Source organism: Nannospalax galili, unplaced genomic scaffold (assembly GCF_000622305.1).
Source record: "Nannospalax galili isolate Female #2095 unplaced genomic scaffold, S.galili_v1.0 scaffold280, whole genome shotgun sequence".
NCBI lineage: Eukaryota > Metazoa > Chordata > Mammalia > Rodentia > Spalacidae > Nannospalax > Nannospalax galili.
The window spans coordinates 65,340-92,328 of NW_008347808.1; the positions used below are offsets into that span (position 1 = coordinate 65,340).

Below are 26,989 nucleotides of genomic sequence, written 5' to 3' on the forward strand. Positions count from 1 at the left end.
GCCTTAATCAGATGAATTCTAAGTTTGAGATCAGCATGGGCCACATAGCAAGCTCCAAGATTCCAGAGCAGCTTAAGTTACTTAACAAGACCCTCTTTCAACATACACACACACACACACACACACACACACACACACACAATTTTTTTTAAAGAATAACAACCTAATCTGCCATCTTTATCATCATAATAGCTTATGACTGCTAATCAACCTTGCATAAAGCTTCTGACATTGAACAAATTGGTTCAACCAAAGCTGAAGCTCATATGTTCTTTGATGTTCATGATCTTCAGAGTCAATGATCAATCTAAGGCATTGACATTTTTTAAGGAAGTCATCTGGCCTGGGGTTCTAAAGATAAGCAGAAGATAGGCTCAGCCTCAAGAGTACATGATAGGTAAAGATATGGACTTATGGTAAAAGGGAATGAACTGCCTAATAATGATCGACATATGTTGTCTCTGGATTGAGAGACTGACCTACTACTGACAGCATTCAAGTCAAAGCCACTGAATATTTCTCAAAACTGTTGAGGTCTCCCAGGATATGGATGCTAACAGAAAGGTAACTGTGTGAAACATTGTTGTAATGCTTTATCCTACCACATCTCTTGCCCATGGCAGGCCTGATTTTCCTGGCTGAAGTTTTTTTTTGTTGTTGTTGTTTTTGTTTTTTCTCAGCTTTTTACAAAAATTTTTGTTCACTACTTTTATTTATGTGTATGAGTGTATTGCCTGCTTGTGTGTACGTGCACCATGTTGTACAATGCCCACCAAGGTCAAAAGAGGGCGTTGGATCTCCTGGAACTGGAATTATGCCATGTGGGTGCTGGAATTCAAATCCACATCTTCTCCAAGAGCAGTCAGTGCTCTTAACCACTGAACCGTCTCTCCAGTCCCACGTTTTTCTTTTCTTTTTTCTTAAGGAAGGAAGGTTTATTTGGGCTCATGGCTTTGAGGATGCAGACCATCCTGGCATGAAAGTCATGGTGGTAGAAGGTGACACAGTTGGCCATATTGTGTTTGAGTCACCCAAGGTGCTAAAGAGATGCCTTCGAGATTAAAGCCTTTGTAGAGGACCCAGGTTTGGTTCTCAGCACCCACATGGCAGTTAAGAATTTTCTGTAACTCCAGTTCCTAAGGATCCAAAGCCATCTTCTGGCCTCTGTTGGCACTGTATACACATGGTGCACATACATACATGTAGATAAAACACTCATACACATCAATAAAAAATAATTTTTTTGGTCTTTTTGATACAGGGTCTCCCTGTTACCCCAGCTGGCCTGGAACTCACTATGTCGACCAGGCTGGCCTTGAACTCACAGAAATCTGCCTGCCTCTGCCTCCCGAGTGCTGGGATTAAAGGCATGCACCACCACACCCGGCAAAAAAATATTTTTTAAATAAAAAATATGTCATCCAATCTAGTATTTACTGTCAGGTGTAATGTTTATCATGTAATTAATGCATAAATATCTTTTAGAACAAAAATGTTTTTTGAATGTCAGTTATGCCATGGGGGTTGTAATATCTGCTCAGTTTTAGAAGACAGAGCAACAATATCTGATAGACAATAGTAGAGAAAAAAGAATGCCAGTGGCTTGTCCTCTGGTGAGGCAATATAGAAGCTGTTCAATTAGTGGCAAGATGCTGCTGCTAAATTCACATCATTTTAGTTTTTTCTTCTTAATGATTAAAAAGAGGAAGAGAAGGGCCCTTTGGTGTCACGATCAGTATTTTAAATAGTCTGATATTTATTTTCAGGAAAACACATGCTAAAATTGGTTTGGGTGGGACATAGAACACAGAACTCCTAAGCAGCCTGCTGGATTGATGAGAGATTGACATGAATACAGAATATCCACAGACATCCAGGACAGCTATTAGTTCTGATATTTTTTCATTACATGAAATATAGTTGTATGCATGCTGTATTTTTCCTAATAAATTTTGTAAGGACACACTGTCTTACTTTTCTTAATGCTCTTTTCCTATTACTGAAACTTTACAGAGCGTGGGTTGCCTGATAGTTTCTCATTTCTCAGACGTGGTCGAATTTTGGTTGGTCTTGTTTTATTTGTGTTTTCCTAATGCTTGATTGGCTTTCATCCTAGAGGGACATGCTGGTTCCTTTTTTGTATGTGATAACTAAAACTGATAATGCAATTTTTTCTGTTATTTTTATACCAGTTCCACCATTTGACGGTAATCATAGATGAAAATGACATGTTTAAGAGCTGTGATTTTGACTAAATTCCCAGTGCTGAAGATATTAATCTGGAGATGATGCCTTGTGTGTAAGAAGTAGGAGGCTGTGGGCATTTTATTCAGGCTGAACCTGATGGGTGAGTGAATGGGGAGGGTCCGTTATAAAAGCAAGATCTTGAGCTTTACAAAAGCTGAATAAGAACATATTCCAGTATGGAGGCTTCTCTTACCCATCCTCCTCCTCTCTCTAGAAGGAATGGGGTGTTATGATATAGGGCCCTAAAGGAAAGAAAATAAAGAGTTTCAGTTGGGAGGAGAATGTTGAAAGGTTAGAGTTCAGAAGAAGGTGAGCTAGGTTGGTGAAACTGGGGTTTCTCAGGCCACTTTGTGGTACATAGGAAAATCTGGGCAGGGACCTATCTTGACATCCCAGGGAACAATAGGACAGACTATGCGAGGACATGCTGAGAGCATGCCATAGCCTTGCCAGATGCCTGTCAATCAGTGTTTCCAGGACTTCCCTGTAGCACTCCCCCAACACCCCTCCTCTTGCTGGGATCACTCCCAGAATGGCACTGGTAAGATAACACTGCCTAGGGAGTAAGAAAGAAGAAACTAAAATTAGCTCCCTAGACCAAATCAGCCTAGGGACCAATGCCTAGTTTTTCCAGTGGGAACACAGGACCCAGACAGGTCCAGCCTAGAGCAGTAGTGGCTCCTTGCAGAGGACTCACCAAGGCCTTTGTGCTTCCCAGAGGGGCCGGGACTGCAACTCCCTATTCAGCACAGCCTGCAGCTGAAGTCCTGTGAGTACCTAGAGCCTCAGTTCCAATCCTGTCAAGGAAATTTAAGCCCTGTTTTTCCTCCTGGGCCTGACATTTGGGAGTACTTGGAAGGCTGAAAAGGAAGAGCCTCCAGAAGGGAGAAAGGATGCCATGCCAGCTTCTCGCTTTATCTGTCATAAGGTGTTGCCTATACATTTTTCTTACTTTGTTTTGTGTAGTTTTGGTTTAGAATTTTATTTTTTGAGGGTGTAAGAAAACGTTTTTGCTTGTTTTTTCATTCAGTTGGGTTTATTGGTTTGGTTTTTGTTGGTATTTTTTGTTTTTTGAGACAGGGTCTCACTCTGTAGAATAGTGGGCCTTGAACTTCCTTAACTGGTTATCCTTCTGCCTCAGCCTTCCTACTGTTATTACAGTCATGAGCCATCGTGTGTGGCTGCAATGGCTTCAGTGCACTTGTGGTTATATGCCACAGAGAGAGTTAAATGTTTGTTTTTGTTTCCGTGCATGGTGTTTGACTGTCTGGCGGGTGGGGGTGCGTAGAATGGGCTTAAGGGCATAAGGGCAGAGCTTCTCAGGGTGTAATAAGGAAGGTGAAGCTTAAAATAGTCTACTAATGCTTGTAGAAATGTTCTAGCTCTGATAGAAATGATCCTTTTCCCCACAACAGTTCTTTCTTTGGGTTCAGAGATAACAAGAGGACCTTAGATAAACTACAAAGGGTCCAGAAACTTGGAAGAGTTTAAAAAAAAAAACTTTTCCCCCTATCCCTTTACCTCTAACTGAAATTTACTGTATTTTTCAAGGAAGAATGCAGTTAGCAAGTGGTTGCAGTATTACTGGTTTGTATAACTTGTTCACCAGAATAAATCACAGACATATCATGTTACACTGTGGCAGTGATCCTGAAATTACATTTATACTCACCATCACTTACAAATTATTAATAGATCTTGTTGTTTACCATATCATATGGTTTTAAAAATATTTTGACATCAGTATTTCAATATAGTCTGTTTCTTTTAATTCTAGGTATTTTACTTTATCTACTAAACAAACATTGAAAAGGATCAACAGACTTTGACTTCATCACTGCCAGTGTCATCAAAAATAAAAAATTTAAAAAAATTTAAATGACCACACTATAGGATCTCAAAGAAGTTCCTTGTTTGTAGTACACACATAATAACTCTTTGATTAGTAAACTAAAGCAAAGGAAAGCTACAAAATAGACTATCTGGGATTTTGTCCCTTTCTAATTGAAGTGCAGTTCACCCAAGGGCCTAAACTTCAGGAAGTCGTGGATCCATTTTTCTCTAGAAGCTCATTATAATATAGACTGCTGTGAACTTACTGCATTTTCTTCACCAGTGTAGTCCCCAATATAAATAGTCAAAAGGAAGAGTCCCCAAATAAAATATTGAAAAGGGAATCCCTGTGGACTATCAGAAAAAAATGATATGCAAATGAAACTTCCATTACAATAGTCTCTGGAATTCAACATGACACTCCAAGGCTAAGGACCTGCAAGCTTCGGTGTAATTAAAGTTGAAGCAAGAGAGAGGAATATATGTTTGTGCTACAATACAAAGAACAAGATGAAAGTAGGGAAATGAAGATTATATTTCTATCTCTCCTAGTACCTTGATATAAGGTTCTCAGCAAATGTCTTAACTTCTACAGCCTTAGTTTCTACCATCTCCAAAGGGAGGGTATTAGCTCTTCCATTATGTGCAATACTTTTGAAAAGTACAAGGTTATATGTTCTAGGTCCATGCTAATGAGACAGCCATGTAACAGCCATGTGACCTTAGTAAAGCCCCTGGTCCCTTCTGAGTCTTGGATTCTCTAAGTTGAAAAAAATTAACTTATCAACAGGATCCATTCCAGCTCTGAGTGTTTCAAATATTAAATAAGGAGGAATAATCATAAAAAACACCAGCATATATACTATAGTTTTTATCTGTTTTGTTCCCTAAGGTAGCTGAGAAGAAAGAGCTTTTGTGAGGAAATAGGAGTAGAGAAATGAATATTATAAGAGCCATAATTTCTTCTAACAGCCCTGTGAAGTATGAACTATCATTTTTACCTATACATGAGGAAATAGAACCACAAAGAAGAGAATAGTAATGGAAATCAGCAATCAACATAATAAAATGTTATATTTTAATTTGTCTTCATTGGCATATAACCATTATATATTGTGATTGGTTTCATGAAGGAAATTTTTTCAAATGTATCATGTTCTTTGACCATATTTACATTGCCTTTCTCTTTCTCCCCACTCTGTCCCTCTTTCTCTATTCTATTTCATTCCTCCAGACCATCTCACTTCTACTCTCACATATATATTTAAATAATTTTATTTGTCTAAACAAAATCTCGGGGGTGTGGTTCTACAAGTGAGAGAAATCACACTTCTCTTTCTGAATCTGATTATTTTGCATAATATGATATCTAATTGTAACAATTTCCTATACATGACATAATTTTGTTCTTTTTTATGGTTGAATAAAACTCCAATGTGTACATATATCACATTTTCTTTACCATTCATCTATTAGGTTCCTAGTTTGATTCCATAACTTGGCTATGTTACTACAGTAAACACAAATGCTCAAGTAACTCTGGTATATTGACTTAAAGTTCTTCAGGTATGTAGGAAGGTGTAGTATAACTGGGTCATCTAGTAGTTCTATTTTTAGTTCCTTTTTTATTCTAGATGTTTTTATTCCAGATTCATCTGTTTTAAAATGTTAACTTTGGGGTTGAAGAAAAGGCTTAGCAGTTAAGAGCACTGGCTAGTCTTCCAGAGGACCTGGGTTTGGTTCCCAGCATCCATATGGCAGCTAACAACAATCCATATCTCCAGTTCCAGGGTATCTGATGCCCTCCTCTGGCTTCTGGGGGCTTTGCACACATAGGTACACATATACACATGCAGGCAAAACACTCATACACATGAAGTAAAAATAAATAAATCAAAAATATTTATTCTAGTTATTAATCTTCCATTAAGTGTATAGCTAGCAAAGATGTTCTTCCATTCTGTAACTCTGTTAATAGTTTCCTTTGTTGTGAAGAAGCTTTAAATTTTATATAATCATATTTGTCAGTTTTTAGTGATTTCCTGTGCTAGTGAAGTCCTTTTCAAAAAAGCCTTTCCAATGCCTGTATCTTGAAGTATTTTTCTTGTTTTTATTCTAGCATGCTGAGAGTTTCAAGTCTTACATTAAGGCCTTTGATCCACTTTGAACTGATTTTTGTACAGGCTGAAACATATGGGTCTAGTTTCAATCTTCTACATGTTAATATCCAGTTTTCCTAACACCGTTTGTTGATGAGGCTTTCTTTTCTACAGAATATTTTTGACACCTTTGTTGAGAATTTGATAGCTGTAGGTGTGGGTTTCTTTCTATTCTGGTGATTTTTTTCTCTGATTTTTTGCCAGCACCATGCAGATATTGTTGCTGTGGCTTTGTATTATAAATAAAATTATGTAGTGTGATCCTTCTAGCATAGGTAGTTTTAATAAGGATTGTTTTGGCTATTGAAGTTCTTTGGGCTTCCATATGAATTTTAAGATTATATTCTCTGTTTCTGTGAAGACTGTTTTTGGAATTTTGATTGCGATTGAATTTAACATTTAGATTGCTTTTGGTAACATGGCCATTTTCACAATATTAATTCTTCTAATTAATAAGCATCTGAGGTCTTTCATTTTTTACCGTTTTCTTCAGTTTATTTCTTAGGTTATGTTTCATTACAAAGGTCTCTTCAAAAGTTAGTTTATTCGAAGGTATCCTTTGAAGCAATTGTGAATGGAAGGGTTTTCACAGTTTCTTCTTCAGCATTTTCATTATTGACATTACAGAAAGATCGATGAGTTGTGTATGTCAATTTCATATTCTGCTATTTCACTGAAAGGGACTATCAGTTCTAAGAGGTTTTGGGGTTTTGTTGTTGTTGGGTTTTTTTTTTTTTTTTTTTGGTGTGTACTACATGTGTGAAGTTGGTCTCTGTATATAACATTATATGGTCCACAAATGAAGATAAATTGACTTCTGTCTTTACTATTTGAATTCCTTTTTATTTCTTTTTCTGTCTTATTGGTCAAGCTGAGACTTCAAGGTGTATGTTCATTAACATGGGTGAAAAGGGACAGCCTTGTTCTTTATGGTAGAATAAAACTCCATTGTGTATGTATACATTTCCTTTTTAAATATTTAATGTATCATTATTATTTTATGTGTATGAGTGTATTGCCTGCATGTGTGTAAATGCACCCATGTCATGCAGTGCCCATGGAGGTCAGAAGAGAGCATTGGATCCCCTGGAACTGGAGTTATGGATAGTTGTTGGCTTCCATGACATCACATTTTCTTTACCATTTATTTGTTAGATACCTAGGTTGGTTGCATAACTTAGCTCTCATACTACAGTAAACAAGATGTGTAAGTAACTCTGGTATGTTCATGTATGTATCCAGAAATAGTATAGCTGGATCATATAGTAGTCCTATTTTTAGAACTAGAATTAATATTCTAGATATTAATTCTGATTTTAGTGGAAATGCCTTAAGTTTTTCCCCATTTAATATAATGTTTGATGTAGGTTTGTCTTATATAATCTTTATTATACTGAGTTATATTTTCTTCTATCCTTATTTTCTTCAGGGTATTTGTCATAAAGGATTATTGGACTTTATCTAAAGCTGATTTAGAATCTATTTAGATGATAGTATAAGTTTTATTTCTTTTATAGAGATAATATTCACTATTTCTATATTTATTTTTTTCTAACCTCTCACAGTCTACTGTTTACTGCAATCCTCCCCTGCTTTTCCATGATTCTCACCCCTTTTGGGAGTCATGAATCAGATACTTTCTTTCAGATTCCTGAGGACATATGTGAGTTGTTTGTCCCTGTTCTGCCATCTTCCAATTCAATCTGACTTCTATCTTTAAAGATAATAAAAGGGGCATGTTAGCATAAGTTGCCCTTCTAAGGATCCAAGTAGTTGTTGAGAACTACATTCAGGCACTCTTTGAAGTGATTAAGGTAAGTCTTACCATTATCTTCTCATTAGAGCTGAAGAAATTGGCACAGAAAGATTAAGTGCCCCCTAAGTCACATAGTTAATAAGTGGTAAATTCATGATTAAAGCTCATTTCTAGACCAGTGTTTTACAAGTACCTCTACTGTGGGGACAAAACAGATTCATACAGAAGTTACAATACCATGTCATATTTATTATAGAATCATAAGAGCACAAACTGTGAGAAATTAGCTCAGTACTAAGAAATCTAAGTGGTAGAGAGAAGGAAGATGTATGTAGGGAGGCATCATTTTCATCCTTTACCGCTGGATTTCAGAGTATAATTAGGAGAGTCATAGGAAGTGAAGCTGAAGAGGTTGGTAGAGATCCAAGATGTTGATATATAACTTAAATGATAAAGGAAGCATTGTTTGGCTCAGTAGCACAACCACTAGGGCGGCTGAGGCAGGAGAATTGTAAGTTCAAGACCAACTTTGTCTCAGACTTAAAAGGTAAAAAGAGTACTAGGGATGTAGGTCAGTAATAGAGCACTAGAATGTACAAAGCAGTAGGATAAATCCCCAGTTCTGGAAAGAAAAGAAGAAAACAAAACAAAACAAAAAAAGCAAAGAGAAATTATTAATTTAGAATAGGCCACATTTGTATTTTGAAATTTTGTCATTTTAGCCACAATTGTGGGGGAGATATTGAAAAGGGAAACTAATTAGGAGACAACTGTAACTATTGAAGCAAAAGACAGTGGAGGCCTGTATAAAACACTGGAATGGTTATGAGACCTGAGGGAGACAGATGACCTGGAGAGATCTCTAAGATATAAAATCCATAAGAATTGATGGAATTGAATGGGACTGGTAAAAGGATAAAGAGATATGAGAACTGGATTGTGTCTAGGGGATTTAGTTTTGGTAGATGATGAGGAACTGACCATATGGATTAAGTCTTTTGGTGGTAGTGGTGGTAGTATGATACTGCTGACCAGGAGTACCTGTAAAAATTCAATGGACATATGTCTGGAACTCAGAAGAGAACTGGGATCAGGTGTTGGAGCAAAACACTGGAAAGCCTCAATATAAAAGTGAGGGCTAAAGCTCTATGACTGAAGAGGATGGAGGAGAGAACCAGGGAACATAAATAGTTCAGTGAAGAATTGTGTGTAGAAAATCAAGAGAATGTGCTCTCTAAGAAGCTGATAGGCATTTATAGAAAGGAAGGTTCCAATAAGGATAGATATTTCAGAAATCTGGAAAGGGAACTGAGGCTGTGGCTCACTGTTAAAATGTTTGCCTGTCATTCCTGCAGCCCTGAGCTAAATACCTAGTACTTAGTACCTAGTACCTAGGAAAGTCAGAAAATAAAAGATTTGTGAAACATCCAACAAACTTATCCACAAAGATTACCTTTTTAAGAGCTTTCCTAGTGTGTGTGTGTATATTTGAGGGTGGAAGGAACCACACTGCATAGGGTAGAAAAGTGAATAGGTAGTAGATATATAAACAGATTACTATTAAGATTTGTTTGGTAAAGAAGGGAGAGATGGAGGAAAAGGTAGCTGTAGAAGTGAGACAAGAGACTACAGAACTTGTTTGCTTTGTTCCTAAGTAAAGTAAGGAGGAGGAGCTAATGTAAAGAGACTGAAAGTATAAAGAAGCTCATCTTTGAAGCTCTAGTATAGAGGTGGTTATCTTTATCCTAACAGTCCCTTGAAGCATGGACTGTCGTTTCTGTCTTGTAGATAAATAAGCTGAGTCACAAGGAAGAGAACAGCCTTGCCCAAAGTACTTTACTAGGATTTGAGTCACAAACCTAGTTCTCTCTGTTTCCCAAAATTCTATTTCCACTACACTCCAAGAATGAATAAATAATAACCCTGTATGCAGAGCTCATGCTGACTGGCAGGGATAGGGCTAAAGTTGAGGGTGACCTCACTCACCCACCTCATAATTTTCTTAAAGAGGTTTATACTTGCAGCTCACATCTAACAAAGAAGGGTGGGGTAGACAGTGCATAAATGGAGGTACAAGGCCTTGAGATCTGGGCTGCAGAATATGGGAAAGTAGGGACAATCAAGCTCTGAAAACCCTACTAGCTCACCCTGATGACATTACAAATTGAGGTGAGAAAACTTCACTTAGAGAACCTGGAACAGGAATGGCAATGATCAAGAAGAATTAAGCTAAGTCAGTCACTGTGTCATAGGTAATTTCTTGGGGCCTGAAGATCATGGATAGAAAAGAGTTGAGGTTTGAGTCAAGGCTGTAGACTGCATTTGGTAGAGAGGGTGGAATAAAGCTTGAGTCAAAGGATGGGAAAGCAGAAAGTTCTGAGGAGGTGTTGGCAATCAAAGGAACTCCTGGCTTAAAGTAGTCTTGAGGGAGAAAGTAGTTGTCACTATAGAGACCTTGGTCTGAAAACATCAACTGTTTCCTACCATCTACCTGCCTTCACCTTAAATGTATTTTTTGTAATGCTACTGCTTCGTTTAATAATCAGTAAATACCCTTTACATTCATTTATTGATCCCCTCTGTTCCTAAACCACGGGTCTGAATCTTAGAGGAGGTTACAAAAAGCTTAGAAGAAGTAGATTTGGTCATAGATGAGAGGACATGAAAACAGTTGAATTTCATTAAAAACACCAAGAGGTGGAGTTGTGGTCCTCCCTTCACCCCATTCTGGTATAATGTCCATCAATGATATCTTGATACCATTAATTCCTATTCTATTTCCTTGGCAACTGTCAGGTCTCAGCCAACTCATTAAGTCACATTCTGAACTGAGGAAGATGCATCTACCAAATCTTCGGCCATGATATATGCCCACTGGCAATGGAGAAACACTAAATGATTATAAAGTCCTTGCCACACAGTTTATACCCTAATGGAACACAGATAAGAAGGAATGTGTCGGATTATAGATGAATTCCAATTATGATATTTTGGAGTTCTCAAGAGGAACTAAAGGAACACTTCACAGAAGTAGTTTGAAGGGTAGGCAGAATAGAATGTGCAAAGGCACCAAGCTGTGAAATGACTTGACCTATTTTGGCAGCCATCCTGAGTCCTGAAATAAAAAGAGAGTAAGAAACAGGATACCCATGGATAAGTAACCTAATTATGAAGTTCAGGGAGCTAAATGTGAGTCTGCCATTCCAGACTTTTGATAAGGACCCTTTTTCTTTCCTCCTCTTTTGTTACCTTCAGATCTGGAATTTCCTCCTCCTCATAATGAGAATAGTCCTATTCCAACAAATCAGGATGAACCTCATGGACATCACCAAGATCTTCACCCTTCTGCAGCCCGAAAAGGAGGAGGAGGACACTGACACTAGAGAGAAACAGGCTATCAATCAAGCAGTGTATGACAATGACTCCTACATGTTGGACCAGCTTCTAAGCCAGGAACGCTACAAACGTTTCATCAACAGTAGGAGTGGCTGGGGCATACCTGGGACACCCTTGCGTTTAGCAGCTTCTTATGGCCATTTGAGCTGTGTGCAGGTCCTCTTGTCACATGGCGCTGACGTTGATAGCTTGGATGTTAAAGCACAGACACCACTTTTCACTGCTGTCAGTCATGGTCATTTGGACTGTGTACGCATGCTTTTAGAAGCTGGTGCCTGTCCTAGTGGTAGCATCTACAACAACTGTTCTCCTGTACTTACTGCTGCACGTGATGGTGCTCTTTCCATCCTGCAGGAGCTCCTAGGGCATGGTGCAGAAGCCAACGTCAAGGCTAAACTACCAGTCTGGGCATCAAATATAGCTTCGTGTTCTGGCCCCCTCTATTTGGCTGCGGTCTACGGGCACCTTGACTGCTTTCGCCTGCTTCTGCTCCACGGGGCAGATCCCAATTACAACTGCACTGACCAGGGCCTGCTCTCTCGTGTTCCACGGCCACGCACCCTCCTTGAAATCTGCCTTCACCATAATTGTGAGCCAGAATATATCCAGCTTTTAATAGATTTTGGAGCTAACGTCTATCTTCCATCTCTCCCATTGGACCTGACCTCACAAGATCATAAAGGCATCCAATTGCTGCTACAGGCCCGAGGTGAGTGGTGATCAGGCCAACCCCACAGGTTTCTTTGCTTGTAGGTCTCAGGGTCCCAAATATCTAATCTACTTCCTCTGTGATGAACTGGAGAGAGCTCCATGTTCTGCACTCCCCCAAAGCCCCTGTGGAGAAAAACTTAGGGATTCCCATATTAGTGAAAGGGTCACTAAGATGTGGTAGATAGAAAACACTTGTTCAATTTTTGGTCTTAGATCTGTCAATGACTGTCTTTAGACACTGAATTTGTCCTTTCTAGGCTTTAATACATCCCCACTGGTACCATCAATTGGGGAAAAGTTTGGGACATTTCATAGAAGGGAGAGGGCATCAGGGCTATAGTAGCCAGGGCAGAGTAGATGTAGGTACAGATGGGATAAGTACATTGAAAATTAATTCTCTGTTTCTCATTGCTGTAGCTGTTCCACGGTCACTCCTATCCCAGGCACGTTTAGTTATCCGCAGAGTCTTGTCCCAGGCCAGCCAGCAACAAGCCATAAACCAGCTGGATATTCCCCCTGTGTTGATTAGCTACCTCAACTACCAGTGATAATCTTTCAACCCTCCCAGAAACCCAGCATACCTCTACAAAATATCTGGCAACCAAGGTTTCTGGGGGGTAAGACAGCTCCATTACTCAGCAGGAGCTATTCTGACATACTGTCCTCCACAATAAAATCCTGAACAAGTTAAGTCTTGATGGCTGTGGTGTGTGCTGTTTATGTGTGGGAAAGGGAGCGGGGTGCTTGGGAAAGGGATCTTATCAGCTATAGGAAAGAATGGCTATAGATATAGCGCCTGACAAGCATGACAATCTTGGCTACAGAAGAGTAAAGAGAGAAAAATGGCCCATTTCTGTACCCTTCCACCAAGGTCCTCTATAAGAGTTTGATGCCCTGATATAAAAATTTTGAAGAATTCAAATGGGAAGAAGAATCTAAGTGGGATTTTGAGGGTGGTTACTTCAAGAGCCTATGGAGATGCTGTCTATCCCCATAATCAAAGCTTTGAGGGAGTAGACGTCAACTTCAGCATCCCCATCATCTATAGGCTCTGGCTAAGCCTTTGAAAAGGGCACAGAGTGGACTGTTCTATGGGGTATGGGACATAAATTCTTTGGTTGATCCGTAAAAATATATGGACACTTTGAGAATTTAAAAAAACACCTGGAATTACTAAATTCTTGTAATTGAGGATACTGTTTGGAGTATACAAAATTCTAGGCAAAAAGGAGGTCTAAAACAACTCAATTTTCTGCATGAAGTAATTGGGGCTGTGAAAAGATTAAGTATCTGTATTTTGAGTAACTCAGCTCTCCAGACTGCTTCCAAGTGTATTTTGTTTTCTAGTTGCCAGTAGTGGCATTGCATAGACAAAACACAGTACCTTGGTCTTTTCTCCTTCCCTGACATCACTATTCCTTTCTAGACAGTAGGTCAAGGGTTGGAATAGATAATCTCAAATTCTGATGATAATTCTTCCAAGATTTCTTTCCCTAGGAGGTGTAAAGAGGAAGTAAAAGCAGTATTACTAAATGAAATCTTCCCTTTGCCTTTTGTCCTTTGTTGACATTGACCTCAGTGAGAGCCTAGTACCCATATTCCACTAGCTTCTGCTGCCAACTTTCAGGAAAGATGAGTCATAACAAGTTCATAGTCCATGTAAGCTCTAGACACCTTCCCTTTCTTGTAAAGAAGAAAAAAAAATTGGAAAGAGTCTATATTACAGTCTCTATCCTGCTTGCTAGCTCCTTGCTAGCCAATCTCTATAAATAGACTTTCTTTATTCAATAAAAATGCAGTGGTTGAGCTGACAGCAGCCTCTAGTCTAGTGACCCCTCCAGTGCACAGGCCTGTAGGTCCTGAAACTGCTAAAACACCACTACCTACTCTGTTTTAGCAACCTTGGCCTCAATTGAAAATGGAAGTCATTCTTTCTAATGGACTTGCCCTGTTCCAGAAGTTACGTTTCTAGAACTTAATCATTTGACTCCACAGCATTGCCAGACTCTACGATGGGTACTTCATTTCAAACACCACGTGACACTTAGTTTCTTTCCATTTTCCCTTTTCCTTGCCTTCTTTCCTATCCATTTTTTAGTTATATTTTTTAAAGGAAACTATTATTTTGAAATGCGAACCCAGCAGACAAGAAGAAATAACTAAAATAAGAGCAGAAATTAATGAAATAGAAACAAAGAAAACAATACAAAGAATCAAAGAATCCAAGAGCTGGTTCTTTGAAAAGATAAACAAGATAGATTCTTAGCCCAGTTAACCAAAAGAAAGAACAACTCCCAATCAACAAAATCAGAGATGAAAGGGGAAATATCACAACAGACAACAAAAAGATACAGAACATTATTTGGGAACACTTTAAAAACCTATAAGCTATTAAATTTGAAAACCTAAAAGAAATTGATGTGTATCTAGAATCATGGGAATCCCCAAAATTGAACCAAGAAGAGATCAACAGCTTTAATAGACCCATAACACATAAAGAAATTGAAAGAGTAATACAAAACTTCCCAACTAAAAAAAGCCCAGGCCCAGGTGGATACACGCAGAATTCTACCAGACTGTTAAAGAAGAACTATACCCAATACCACTTAATTTATTCAAAAAGATAGAAACAAAGGGGAAACATCCAAATTCCTTCTATGAAGTGGGCATCACTCTAATACCAAAATCAGGAAAAGATACAACCAAAATAGGAAACTATAGACCCATTTCCTTAATGAACAGATGTAAAAATTCTCAACAAAATACGTGTAAAACACATACAGAGACACATCAAAAAGATCATCCACCATTATCAAGTTGGCTTTATTCCAGAGATGCATGGATGATTCAATATACATAAGTCAATAAACATCATAAATCATTTGAATGGAATCAAAAACAAAAAAATCACCTGGTCATGTCGATAGATGCAGAGAAGGCCTTTCACAAAATTCAACAAGCATTTATATTAAAAGTCCTACAGGGAATTAGGCTGGAGGGAACATACCTCAACATAATTAAAGCTATATACAACAAACTCACAGCCATCATCATTCTAAATGGAGAAAAAAGATGGAAGTATTTCCATTAAAATGAGGAACCAGACAAGGATGTCCACTATCTACATTCCTTTTCAATATAGTGCTTGAAACTCTTGCTACAGCAATAAGACAAGAGAAGGAAACTAAAGGAGTACTAATTGGAAAAGAAGAGGTCAAATTATCCCTTTTTGCAGGTGATATGATATTAATATAAGAGATGCTAAAGGTTCCACCAGAAAACTTTTAGAACTGATTACAACTTTCAGTAAAGTGGTAGGTTATAAAATTAGTATACAAAAATCAGTACCCTTCCTACATACCAATAGCAAACAGTTGGAGAAAAAGTATATAAAAGTGCTCCCATTAACAATAGCCTCCCAAAAAAATATCTCATAATAAAGCTGACCAAAGATATTAAAGACCTCGACAATAAAAATTTTAAATCTTTAAAAAAAGAGATTGAGGATGACACCAGAAGATGGAAGGACCTTCCATGCTTATGGATTGGAAGAATTAATATTGTGAAAATGGCCATTTATAGATTCAATGCAATGCTAATCAAAATCCCCATGGCATTCTTCACAGTATTAAAAAAGAAATTCTAAAATTTATATGGAACCACAAATGACCCCAGATAGCCAAAGCAACCCTGAGCACAAAGAGTAATGCTGGGAAGGTTACTATACCAGATTTCAAACTATATTACAGAGATACCGATATAAAAACACCATGGTACTGGCACAAAAATAGGTCCATAGATTAATGGAACATAATTGAAGACAAAAACATGAGTACATGCAATTTGAGCCACCAGATATTTGACATAGGTGCCAAGAACACACAATGGAGGAAAGACAACATCTTCAGCCAATGGTGCTGGCAAAACTGGATCTCCACCTATAGAAGAATGAAACAACACCCTTATCTTTCATCTTGAACAAAAGTCAACTCCGAATGGATCAAAGACCTCAATGTGAAACCTGAAACTCTGAAACTGTTAGAAGAAAACATTGGCAATAACCTACAAGATATAGGTGTAGGGAAGGATTTTCTAAACCAGGCATCAATTGCTCAGGAATTAAGGTGAAGAATCAACAAGGGGGACCTCATTAAACTAAAAAGCTTCTGTACAGCAAAAGAAATGATCAAGAAAGTGAAGAGAAAATCCACAGAATGGGAGAAAAATCTTCACCAGTGACACATCTGACAGAGATTTTACATCCAGAATATATAAGGAACTCAAAAAACAAAGAATCAAGAAAGCAAGTAACCCAATTGAAAGATGGGCTAAGTATCTGAACAGAGAGTTCACAAAAGAAGAAATAAAGGTGGCTAAGAAACATCTTAAAAGGCATTCAACACTGTCAGTAATTAGGAAAATGAAAATTAAAACCGCTTAAAGATTTCATCTTACCCCAGTCAGACTGGCTAAGATCAAGAGAATAAATGATACCAAATGCTGGAAAGGATGTGGGGAAAGGGGCATGCTCATCCACTGCTGGTGGGATTACAAACTCATGCAACCCCTATAGAAAGCAATGTGGAGAACTCTTAAAAATCTAAAAATGTACCTACCATATGACCTGGTTATGCCACTCCTTGGCATATACCAAAAGGACTCATCCTATTGCAGAGACACTTGTACATCCATGTTTGTTGCTGCTCTTTTCACAATAGCTAAGAAATGGAAGCCACCTTTGTGTCCCTCAACAGATGAGTGGATAATGAAAACGTGGTACATTTTCATAATGGAGTTCTACTCAGAGGTAAAGAAAGAGAAAATCATGACATTTTCAGGTAAATGGATATAACTAGAAACTGTTATAATAAGTGACATAACAGACCCAGAAAAACAAATGATGTGTATTCTCCCTCATGTGGATCCTGTACACCAAATCCTTATAAGTGAGTGTGTGTCCAGACATAACTACAGGAAACAAAATAATGCAAAGGAACCAGGGAGGTAAAAGGAAAGAAAGAACCTGAGACAGAAGAATAGTAGGAAGCAGATGTTACTAAGGCATAAATGGATAAACTTGGGGATATTTAAGTGGGAGGGGGGAGGGAGGTTATACAAGAAAACTTTGGGATAAAGGAAAAGAAGGAGCTCAAGAGAAGTGGGACCATAAGAGACTGGTACTAGCAAGGGAGAAATAGGGAAAATGGGGACACTTTAAATGGGGAAACCCATGGTGGATGGCTTAGACAGGGAGAAGTAGAGGAGAGATAAATAATGCCTAGCTAGATTAAACAAAACAGAGGGAATCATATTAGTCCAACAACCTAATGACAAATTATGCATACAGTATCTCTATATGAGTCCATGTGTATAACTAAAGGCTACATAACAAGAAACAGTGCGATACAAGAAAAATCTTCTGTGAGGTTTTGGCCAGGGTGGTCCAAGAGACTCCTAAAATTAGGCTATTGCCACAGCCCTTGTTGACCTCCCAGAACTTAAAGGTAAGACCCTACTGCCAACGACAGAACATACTTCAGATACAGGATTTGGAACAATAGAGATGGAACTGAGCTTCAACCATTTCCCTTGAAGGCTAGCTCTCATAGCTTTAGAGAGAAATATGAAGGTGCCAAGGGAAAACATCAACCAATGGTCCAACACCAGCTCTAAGACCAAATAACGACATCAATGGCTAGGGCACAGTGTATGATATTGGTGAAGTAGTGGCACTTTTATCTTGGGGCCAATCAACAGCTACCTAATTGGACTAAATGCCCACTTAATGGGAGGAAACTCAAGTATGGTACTGTAGACATAACCAAATACACATGTCTGGAGTGGTCATAGATCTTAGAGTAAACCCCAAGACTGTCACATCGCTAGACTAATGTAATTTCTTAATATGTGAAATATATATATATATATCATTATATTTACAGACAATTATCTCAGTCACCAATCATCAAAGAAGGTTATTTTGCACCAGCCCGAGACTACTACCAAGTACCACAACTGGTCACACACAGATATTGTCCATGAATTGCTCAGGCATGAGTGACACATCTACAATGCAACCTCTACACCTAGTGCTCATGGAACATAGAACAGGGGTAAAGAAGAGGACGCTAAGGAATCTCTCAGTTGACATTAATGAAGCTCCCTCATGCAACAGAACACAAAATGTCACAAATGGACAAAACGTGCAGATTGCTGGTCCTTGGACAGGACTGTTGTGTTAACTTCACCCACCCAGGGCTCAGGGACCATCACAGAAGATGGGACAGAAAGATTGTAAGAACCAGGGAGGAAGTGCATGACCATATGGAAATAGAGTCCTACAAGCTTCTGGGACACTGCTCATATGATTCTATGGCAATGGTGTCAGCATACGCAAGTCCCATGCAAACTCAGGCAGTCAAAAACCCAGCATAAAACTGGGGAAATGAACAGCAGACCTCAATCTTACCTGAAGAAATATTGCCAACTGATTGGTGCTAGGGGAGGAAGAGCTAATCTTCCTAAAACAAGGGACTCTAGATAGGCTGACTAGACATCAGTGAATGGACTTGTACTGAGGAACATCTGGGAACACTGACTTGACATAGTGGGCCTTAACACAGATGATAGAGTATATGGGTTCTGGTGGAAGGGCTATAGGAGAGTGCCAGGGGGAACGGAGGTATAAAGATGATTATGATTGTTTGAGATATTTTGTATGAAATACACAAAAATTCAATATAAACAAATTTAAAAAACTATTGTTTTTATTTTATCTGTATGAGTGCTTTCCCTGCATATATATAAGTGCACCCATATCTTGAAATGCCTGTAGAGTTCAGAAAAGGGTGTCATATCCCCTGGAACTGGAATTATGGACAGTGGTTAGCTGCCATGTGGGTGCTGGGAATTGAACCCCAGTCCTCCGTAACAGCAGTCAGTGCTATTAACCACTGGGACACCTCTCCTGCCCCATTTTAAGTGATATTTTTAAGCCTTAAATTTATTTTTAACCATACATGAAAACAAAAATAATGTGCATGTGTATAAACTACCAAATGATGTTTCAATACATCTAATACCTGGTCTCATGATTAAATCAAGGTAAGAATCTTATTTCTGGGGCTGAGGAGATGGCTCAGTGGTTAAAAGCACTGGCTACTATTGCAGAAGACCAAGGTTTAAATCCCAGTACCCACATGGCACTTAATAACCATCAGTGACTCCAGTTCCAGGGGATCTGATGCCCTGTTCTGTCCTCTGTGGGCACTGCATGACAAAGGTGCTCTTGCATGCAGGCAATACACCCATGCACATAAAATAAATAAATCAAAAAAATTAGAAGAATATTATTTCAATAAATATTTCTCATTTCTCTGTGGTAAAAAATTTCCTGTCCTTTCTAGCTTTTTGTAATGTATAGTACAGTATTGTTATCGCTAACTCTACTGTGAATTAGTATACTAGAATTTTTTGTTACTGTCTAACTCAGTAGTTACCATTCTGCTCTCAACTTCTATGAGATCAACATTTTAATATTCTACATGAGTGGGATCATGCGGTGCTCTTTTTCTCTGCCTAGTTTATTTCCCTTAAGTTAGACTGCAGTCTTCGATATCTATCCTACATAAGGGTGACATTATGCATTATGTTTTTCAAAATAACTAAAAGTAAATTTTAAGTGCCATACCATAAAAATGATAGGTAAATGAGATTATAGATATGTTAATCAGCGTGATTTAATCATGCTACATTTACATTCCATTGTAACTCATAGGTATATAAAACTATAATTTGATTGAGCATAGCATTAATATATTTTTCAAAAGAAATCTAAAGAGTTACTTTCAACCAAGTATTTATTATGTGCTCAGGAGTGTGCTCAAGTAATCATTTTATATAGGTAAATTCATTAATAGCCTTATCTTACTCAAAATTAGAAAACTGAGATCCAGTCCCCAGGACCAACATGGTAAAAAGAGAGAACCGACTCCCAGAAGTTGTCCTCGCATCTCCACTTGTGCACCTCTCCAACACACACACTAAATTAATACATAAAATGTAATATTTTTTCACTTTTCATTGAGCTTTTTTAATTTCATGCAATGTTTCCCACTCAAATCCAGACTCCTTCCCCCATCGATGCCTCCCCCTATCCCCTCACCAAACCCTATGCACTCTGACACACATGCTGAGTCTTATTCATGCAGTTATTTGTACCCAAATGTTCTTCAGTGTAAATGCAGCCACTGGAGTCTAGTCAGCCCATCCAGTGATCATATGCATTAATGTTTAAGTGGGAGTAATGAGCAGGGAGGAGAGGAGGGCAGGACATGCAAGGGACCATGGTGTGGGGGAAGGAGAGAAGTCAGAAGAAAGATGGCAGGAGTCTGGAGGTATTGGGAGAGGGTGGGGATAGTGGGAGCACTGTGACTAGGGAGGGAGGGAGGAGTGAAACTGGATGGTAATAAAATTTTTAGAATAAACAATAAGTTTCTTGACTGCTGGGAAAGTCTCTCCCTGTCAATCCTTCCCTCTCAGAGTCTTGTGAGCTTTTGTTCTCTCACACCCGTCATCCACATTGCCATCACAAAGTTCAGCTAGTTCTGTTTTATGAATACATATAGAGTCCAAATATTTCTTGTTGCCTCATGCCGCTATACTTGTATTAGCCACTATCAGCTGTCACCTGTATCATTAACAGAGCCTCTTTCCTGACTTCCTTATTGCTTCTCCCACTGCTGTAACGTCCTAGACATTTTATTAAAATAATAAGTCCTCACAGATCTAAGTCTTGGTATTTCAAATGACTCATAAAGCCATATACTATCTGCCCCATGTCCTCCTTGACCTTCTTTTATATCACTTTTATCCTTCCTCATTCTACACTACTGCACTACCTGTCTTGTTTCTCTAGTATCCCATGTAACATTGTTTCTCTAATAAAACTGGTTGTGCCTCAGGGCTTTAGTGCTTTTGGTTCCCTCTGTTTCATTGTTCCTCTTCCATATAACCTCATGTTTTGTTCTCTCAGTTCCTCTAGCCTCTACTTAAATGTCACTTTCTCGAGGTATGACTCCTTGATTAAAACAACACACCTCATACTGAAATCCTCTGCACCCTCTTTTCACTCTGTTTTCTCTGTTACATTTATCACTGTATGACATGATTGTACAGTTTACAGACAGATGTATTTTGTTCAGTCTGCTAGTCCTAAACAGCTTTCATTGTCATGATGGGAAACCTTGAAAACATCAGCAAAAATAAATAGCATATAATATGCTAAGTAGCATTAAATGCTGTGAATGGGGGAAAAAAACTAATTAAGGTATTAGCGAGTGAAGGTAGTAGGAAAGGGAATTGCTATTTTATATATCAAGTGTCCAAGGAAGTTCTTACTGTTGGTGACATTTGAGACACACTTGAGGAAATCAGATACAAACCATGTCATATTCAGATGTCAAGCACCATAGGCAAAGGAACAGCAAGGGTAATGGCCTTCTTGCTCTTCCTCTCCCTCTTCCTCTCCCTCTCTTCTTTATTTTTTTAAAAAAGTATTTTATTCATTATTTTTATTTTATGTGTATGAGTGTATTGCTTGCATGTGTGTCAGTGTACCCATGTCATGCAATGCCCATGGAGGTCAGAAGAGGGGATCAGATCCCCTGGAACTGGAGTTAGCAACAGTTCTTAACTGCCATGTGGGTGCTAGAAATGGAAACTCGGTCCTCTGAAAGAGCAGTGTTCTTAACTGCTGACCCATCTCCCCCTTTCTTTTAGGAGCCAAGGTTTTTGATATGCAGCCCAGGCATGTTTCAAACTAAAGATCTTCTGCCCCACTTTTCTGTGTGCTGGGGTTGTACCTGGTTCAAATTTACTCCCTTAACTTTCTTGTTTACAGTGTTGGGGACAGAAATCAGACGTTCACACGTGCTATGCAGGTTCTCTACCACTGAGCCAGCCTCTAACATGGGATTTCTGACACATCAGGTTGAGAATGCCCCAGACAAAGGCACCACATTTTCATAATACTGTTTCTATATTCAGTCGATGACATCAGTATCTGGCATCCCCTTGTCCAAGTTGGAAACAGCAGAATATGGGTCTAATGAATTGTGTCCTCCTCTATTAGATATGCTACTTCAATGACACAGAATTTGGCACAGAGTGGCTCAATAAGTGGCATTATCACACTTTTCTGATGGAGGCTGGTGTCAGCATTTTGGGGTGCAAGCAACGGAGACACAGAGCCCTGCTGTCACCCTCAGCAGACTGAGTAGTTTTCCTAGTTTTAGGGACTTTGACTGAGCCCAAACCATGAATTTTGGCATTGAAGCTGAAAAGCATTTCAGAACTAGCTGGTATAGTAAAGCAAAGTTGGAATTTTTGTTACAGATATGTCAATATAAGCTTAAGCATGAGGGTTAGGAGAAAGGGAGGCAACCAGAAGAAATTAAGACATATTTAATTGTAGGTATGGGCTCATCAACTCAGCTCACTGCTGTTTTTATAATAGTCATATGGAGGATTTTGGTGGGTATGGAAGTTACTGCCTTATCACTGTTAATTTGGGGGAGGATACCTGAGAAGACTACAGTTGATAAGGTAAAAGTCTAGCCCACATCGAAGGTAGGATACATTTACTGTAAATAGTTTTATTTGAAGTTTTCAGGGAAAAGAATGAGGCCCTACCAAAGATCATATACATTCCAGCCTTAATTCTGGTTTATTGTTACTTTAATATAAAATATCTATGTTAAAATATCTATGTATGAAAAGAATATTATTTCTATGTTAGTAACTACTCTAGCTTGCTTTCTGTTGCTATGATCAACACTATGACCAAAATCAATTTGGGGAATAAATGGTTTATTCTACCTTACATTTCCCAGGTCTGTCACTGAGGGAAGTCAGAGCAGGAACTCAAACAACAATTGAACCAGAAATCACAGATAAATGATGCTTACTGGCTCGCTCTTTGGCTCCTGCTTAGCCATCTTTCAATGTAGCCCAGGCCCACCTGCCTAGGGATGGTGCTGTCCACAGTGGGCTGGACCCTTTCACATCAATAACCATTCAAAACAATCTCTCACAGATAGAGTTACAAGCCAATCTGATATTGGAAATTCTTCATTGGTGGTTCTGTCTTCCCAGTTGACTCTAGGTTGTGTCAAGTTGACAATAAAAACTAACAGGACAGCAATCTTTACAGCAAGTATTGTTGATCGTGCTAGAATTCTTACTTTTCAAACTGTCAAGAGGCTTTAACCGGACTTCAGGGTTAGGGGCTCCTTTCCCTTTAACTGTCACCATAATTATTCCTATCCTTATAGCCTGCCTCACTGGCAATTAAACTTGACATCAGACCTGAAAATGTCCCATTTGACTATATTTAGCAAACATATGCTCAGCATTCAGTTTATGCTTAAACTGTCTTTTAAGTGCTGGGATATAAAAGTGAACAAGAGATTCTGTCATGTGAAGCCTAGTCTGGTCTACAGAATCAAAAGGAAACTGTATGTAAGGAAACAGGCTTATGTATGCTTATTTAAAAAATAATTTCAAAGGTAGTGTAAGTCCCACAACTTTGTAAAATATTTACATTGGATCAAAAAGAAACTAACAACAACAATAGCAATAACATAATAGCAATAGCTAACATTTTTTTGAGCTTTGTATCAGGATCTGTGCTACTTATTCTTAACACAAGTCCATGACATGTGACTTGGACACTGTTATGGTTTGCATGTGAAATATTTCCCACAGTTTATGTGTTTGAACATTTGCTCCAAAGTTGGTAACACTGTCTCAGAGGTTATAGAATCTTTAGGAGATGAGGCATAGCTTGAGGAACTGGGTGGTTTGAGGGGCAGGAATTGACAGTTATAATATAGCCCTTGTTCTGCCCTAAGTTCTCTGCTTCCTGGTTAACACCATGCAAAAAACATCTGCCACACATTCTTGCCACCACAACATAGGCGACTCTTGTCACCATGCTTTCCTTGCCATGATGAATTCTACCCTCTCAAATTGAGAGCTAAGATCTTTCCTCCTTTAAGTTGTTTCCTTTTAATATACTACTACAGCCGCAAAAAAAGTATCTGACACAGAAACTGGTATCAGGAGTGGAACCACTGTTGTGATGAAGCTGACCATGTGGGTTATAGGCCCTTAGTATTGGTTTCTAGGAGGAATGTGGAAGAGTTTAGAACTGTGGGCTGTAGAAGCAAAGCTTAATGAGACATTTTGGTGGGAATGTGGAAAACAAGAATACTGATAGAAATGTGGATAGAGAAAGTCAGATTCTCGAAGTTTCAGGAGGGGAAAAGGACTCAATCAGGAATTGGGCTAGAGGATAATTTGTATTAATTGACTATGTAATTGACTATGTTTGGCCCATGTCCTGAAGTTTTCAGGCTGAATCAAAAGTATTAGACTAAGTTGTTCGGTGGAGAAAATTTCGAGAACGTAACATTCTTGTTATTTCTCATTACTCTTAGCCAAATAGCCAGATTCATTATGAGAAAGAACAGAAAGTACAGCCAAAAGATGTGAAAAATGTACAATTGGCTAAGAAGGGATTATGAGCCAGTTTAAAGTTATAGATAAAGAAGCTGTATACAAAACAGCTGCAGACAAAGAGAGACAGAGTGGTAGTAATTGTTAAAGTGATTAGTGCAATTAAGGAGAAACCTTGAACTCTGTACTAAGACAATAAGATATGATGCCTTGAGGACAAGATCCCACCAATTGAAAGTTCCAGGGCTGTGATAGTCTTCAGTGCCAACTTGATTTGGAATTACCCAAGAGAGATACCTCTGGGTAATTATATTCCCAGGTTCAGACACTAAAGCACACATAAGCCTCTGCATCTGTTGTCAACAAAGAGTAGGCTCCTAAATCCCAAGTTAGTGACAGAAATTGACATTATCCACATATTACAAATTTTGCAGGCATAAGGAATGCAAAAGTTACAGGGATATGGAGGAGTATACCAAGGACCAAAAAAAGCTGCATACTGGGCATGGTGGCAGACATCTTTAATCCCAGCATTCTGTGAGTTCAAGGCCAGCCTGGTCTATATAGTGAGTTCCAGGCCAGCTGAGGTTACAAGGAAACCCTGTCTGTAAAAGATCAAATAATTATGATAATAACAATAATAATAACAACAACAATAAAAACTATTAAGGCCAGGAAATGTATGGCAGTGTCAAATTCATAAAGAGTCCCTTAAAGGCTATTTTTGGGGAGCCAGAGAGATGACTTAAGTGGTAAAGGTGCCTGCCATGCAAGTCTGGCAACCAAGGAAAACTATATCTGTAGACTGCTCCTGTTCCACTACAGCTATGAACTGCTCCTGCTCTATGAACACAGGTACTGAGTACAATTGGCCCAAACAAGAGTCTATATGTGCTTCAGGTGTCATAGCTGTAAGCACAAGGTTGTCAAAGCCTGTTGGAGCCCATGTGATGTCATCATGAACCCCAGATGCTGGAAATGAAACTGTAGGGTTTTGGTGTTTATGCTGTTGGGTTTCTGTCTAGTCCAATCTTTCCTCGCTAGGCTCCCATTCCTCACCTTGGATGAGACTATTACTGCTTGTCATGTATATTGGATGCATGTAATTTGGATTTTATTTTACAAGAGCTCAGAGCTCAGAGATTGCATTGAGTCTCACAAGAGACTTTGGAATTTTGAACAGCGTCAAGGCTGTTCAGATTATGGGCACTTCGAAACTGAACTGAATGTATTTTACATTGCAAGATGGCTATGAGTCTATGGTTCCAAGGCAGAATGTTATAGTGTGAATGTGAAATATCCCCCAAAAGACTTGTATATTTAAATACTTGGTGGCCAACTGGTGACACTGTTTTGGAGGGTTGTAGAACCTTTAGGTGACCTAACTGGAGGAATTGGTAGCTGGGAGGAATTGGCACTGAGTAGCCTGACACCATTTCTATCCCAGCTCTCTGCTTCTTGGTAAGAATCATATAACAAGTAGCTGCCACATAGTCCCACCACTACAGCTAAGAACTGCTCCTACCACCATGCCTTCCCCAGTATGATGGACTGTGCCCTCTCCCAGGAACCAAAATAAAACCTCCCTCTTTTAAGATTTTGTGTCATAATGAACAAAACAATAAAATACAGTTATTATTTTCATTATGTAAAAGAGAAAATTAAGACTGAGAGTAATGAGTTAATCTGTTCTGATTACACTGCCCTTAAGTGGTGGAGGAGACATCCTACTTCAGGGAGTCTGTTACAGAACTATTCTGCTCTATTGCCTCCTTGGAAAGGATTAAGTCAGCTAGCTAGCTAATTATCAATTTGCCTAGGTAATCATGGTCTTTTAAATTTTGGTCCCAGATCTATCTAGTCTAATTTCCAGCTCCTCTTCCCACTATACAAATATAAATGTAGTGACTCAGGATCTTGGTCCTTGTTCAACCTAATATACCTGCTCAACACCAATGAGCTTTAGTTTGGATAAGAATCTTTCCTGTACTTTTCTGACTTCACTCCATCATCAAGGTCATCCTCTATTATCCTGTCTGTTTGTTTGTTTGTTTGTTTGTTTGTTTGTTTGTTTGTTTGAGACAGGCTCTTACTATGCAGCCCTTGCTGGCCTGCAACTTGCTATGCAGCCAGGATGGCTTAGAACTCACAGAGCTCTGCCTGTCTCTACCTCTCGAGTGCTAGCATTAAAGGCATGTGCCACCATGCCTGGCTATTGAACTTTTTTCTAATACTCTTTCCCAATTTGGGAAGAAGAAATCACTTAATCTGCAGTGCTCCAGAATTCCTTGTCAGATGTCTGGTTTAGCTTTATGCTTCTCCCAGAAATTCATCTTCAGGTCCACTAAGAAGATTACTACTTAAGTCC

General features: G+C 38.7%; 1 protein-coding gene across 1 annotated transcript; it reads left to right on the forward strand.

The window, feature by feature from the left end:
• Window positions 1–2,926: 2,926 nt before the first annotated feature.
• Window positions 2,927–12,735, forward strand: Asb12 (ankyrin repeat and SOCS box containing 12). The gene is made up of 3 exons (XM_008844349.1): window positions 2,927–3,016; window positions 11,251–12,100; window positions 12,520–12,735. The coding sequence occupies exons 2-3, from the start codon at window positions 11,275–11,277 to the stop codon at window positions 12,648–12,650; spliced, it is 957 nt and encodes a 318-aa protein (XP_008842571.1). The 5' UTR covers window positions 2,927–3,016; window positions 11,251–11,274; the 3' UTR covers window positions 12,651–12,735.
• Window positions 12,736–26,989: the final 14,254 nt, after the last annotated feature.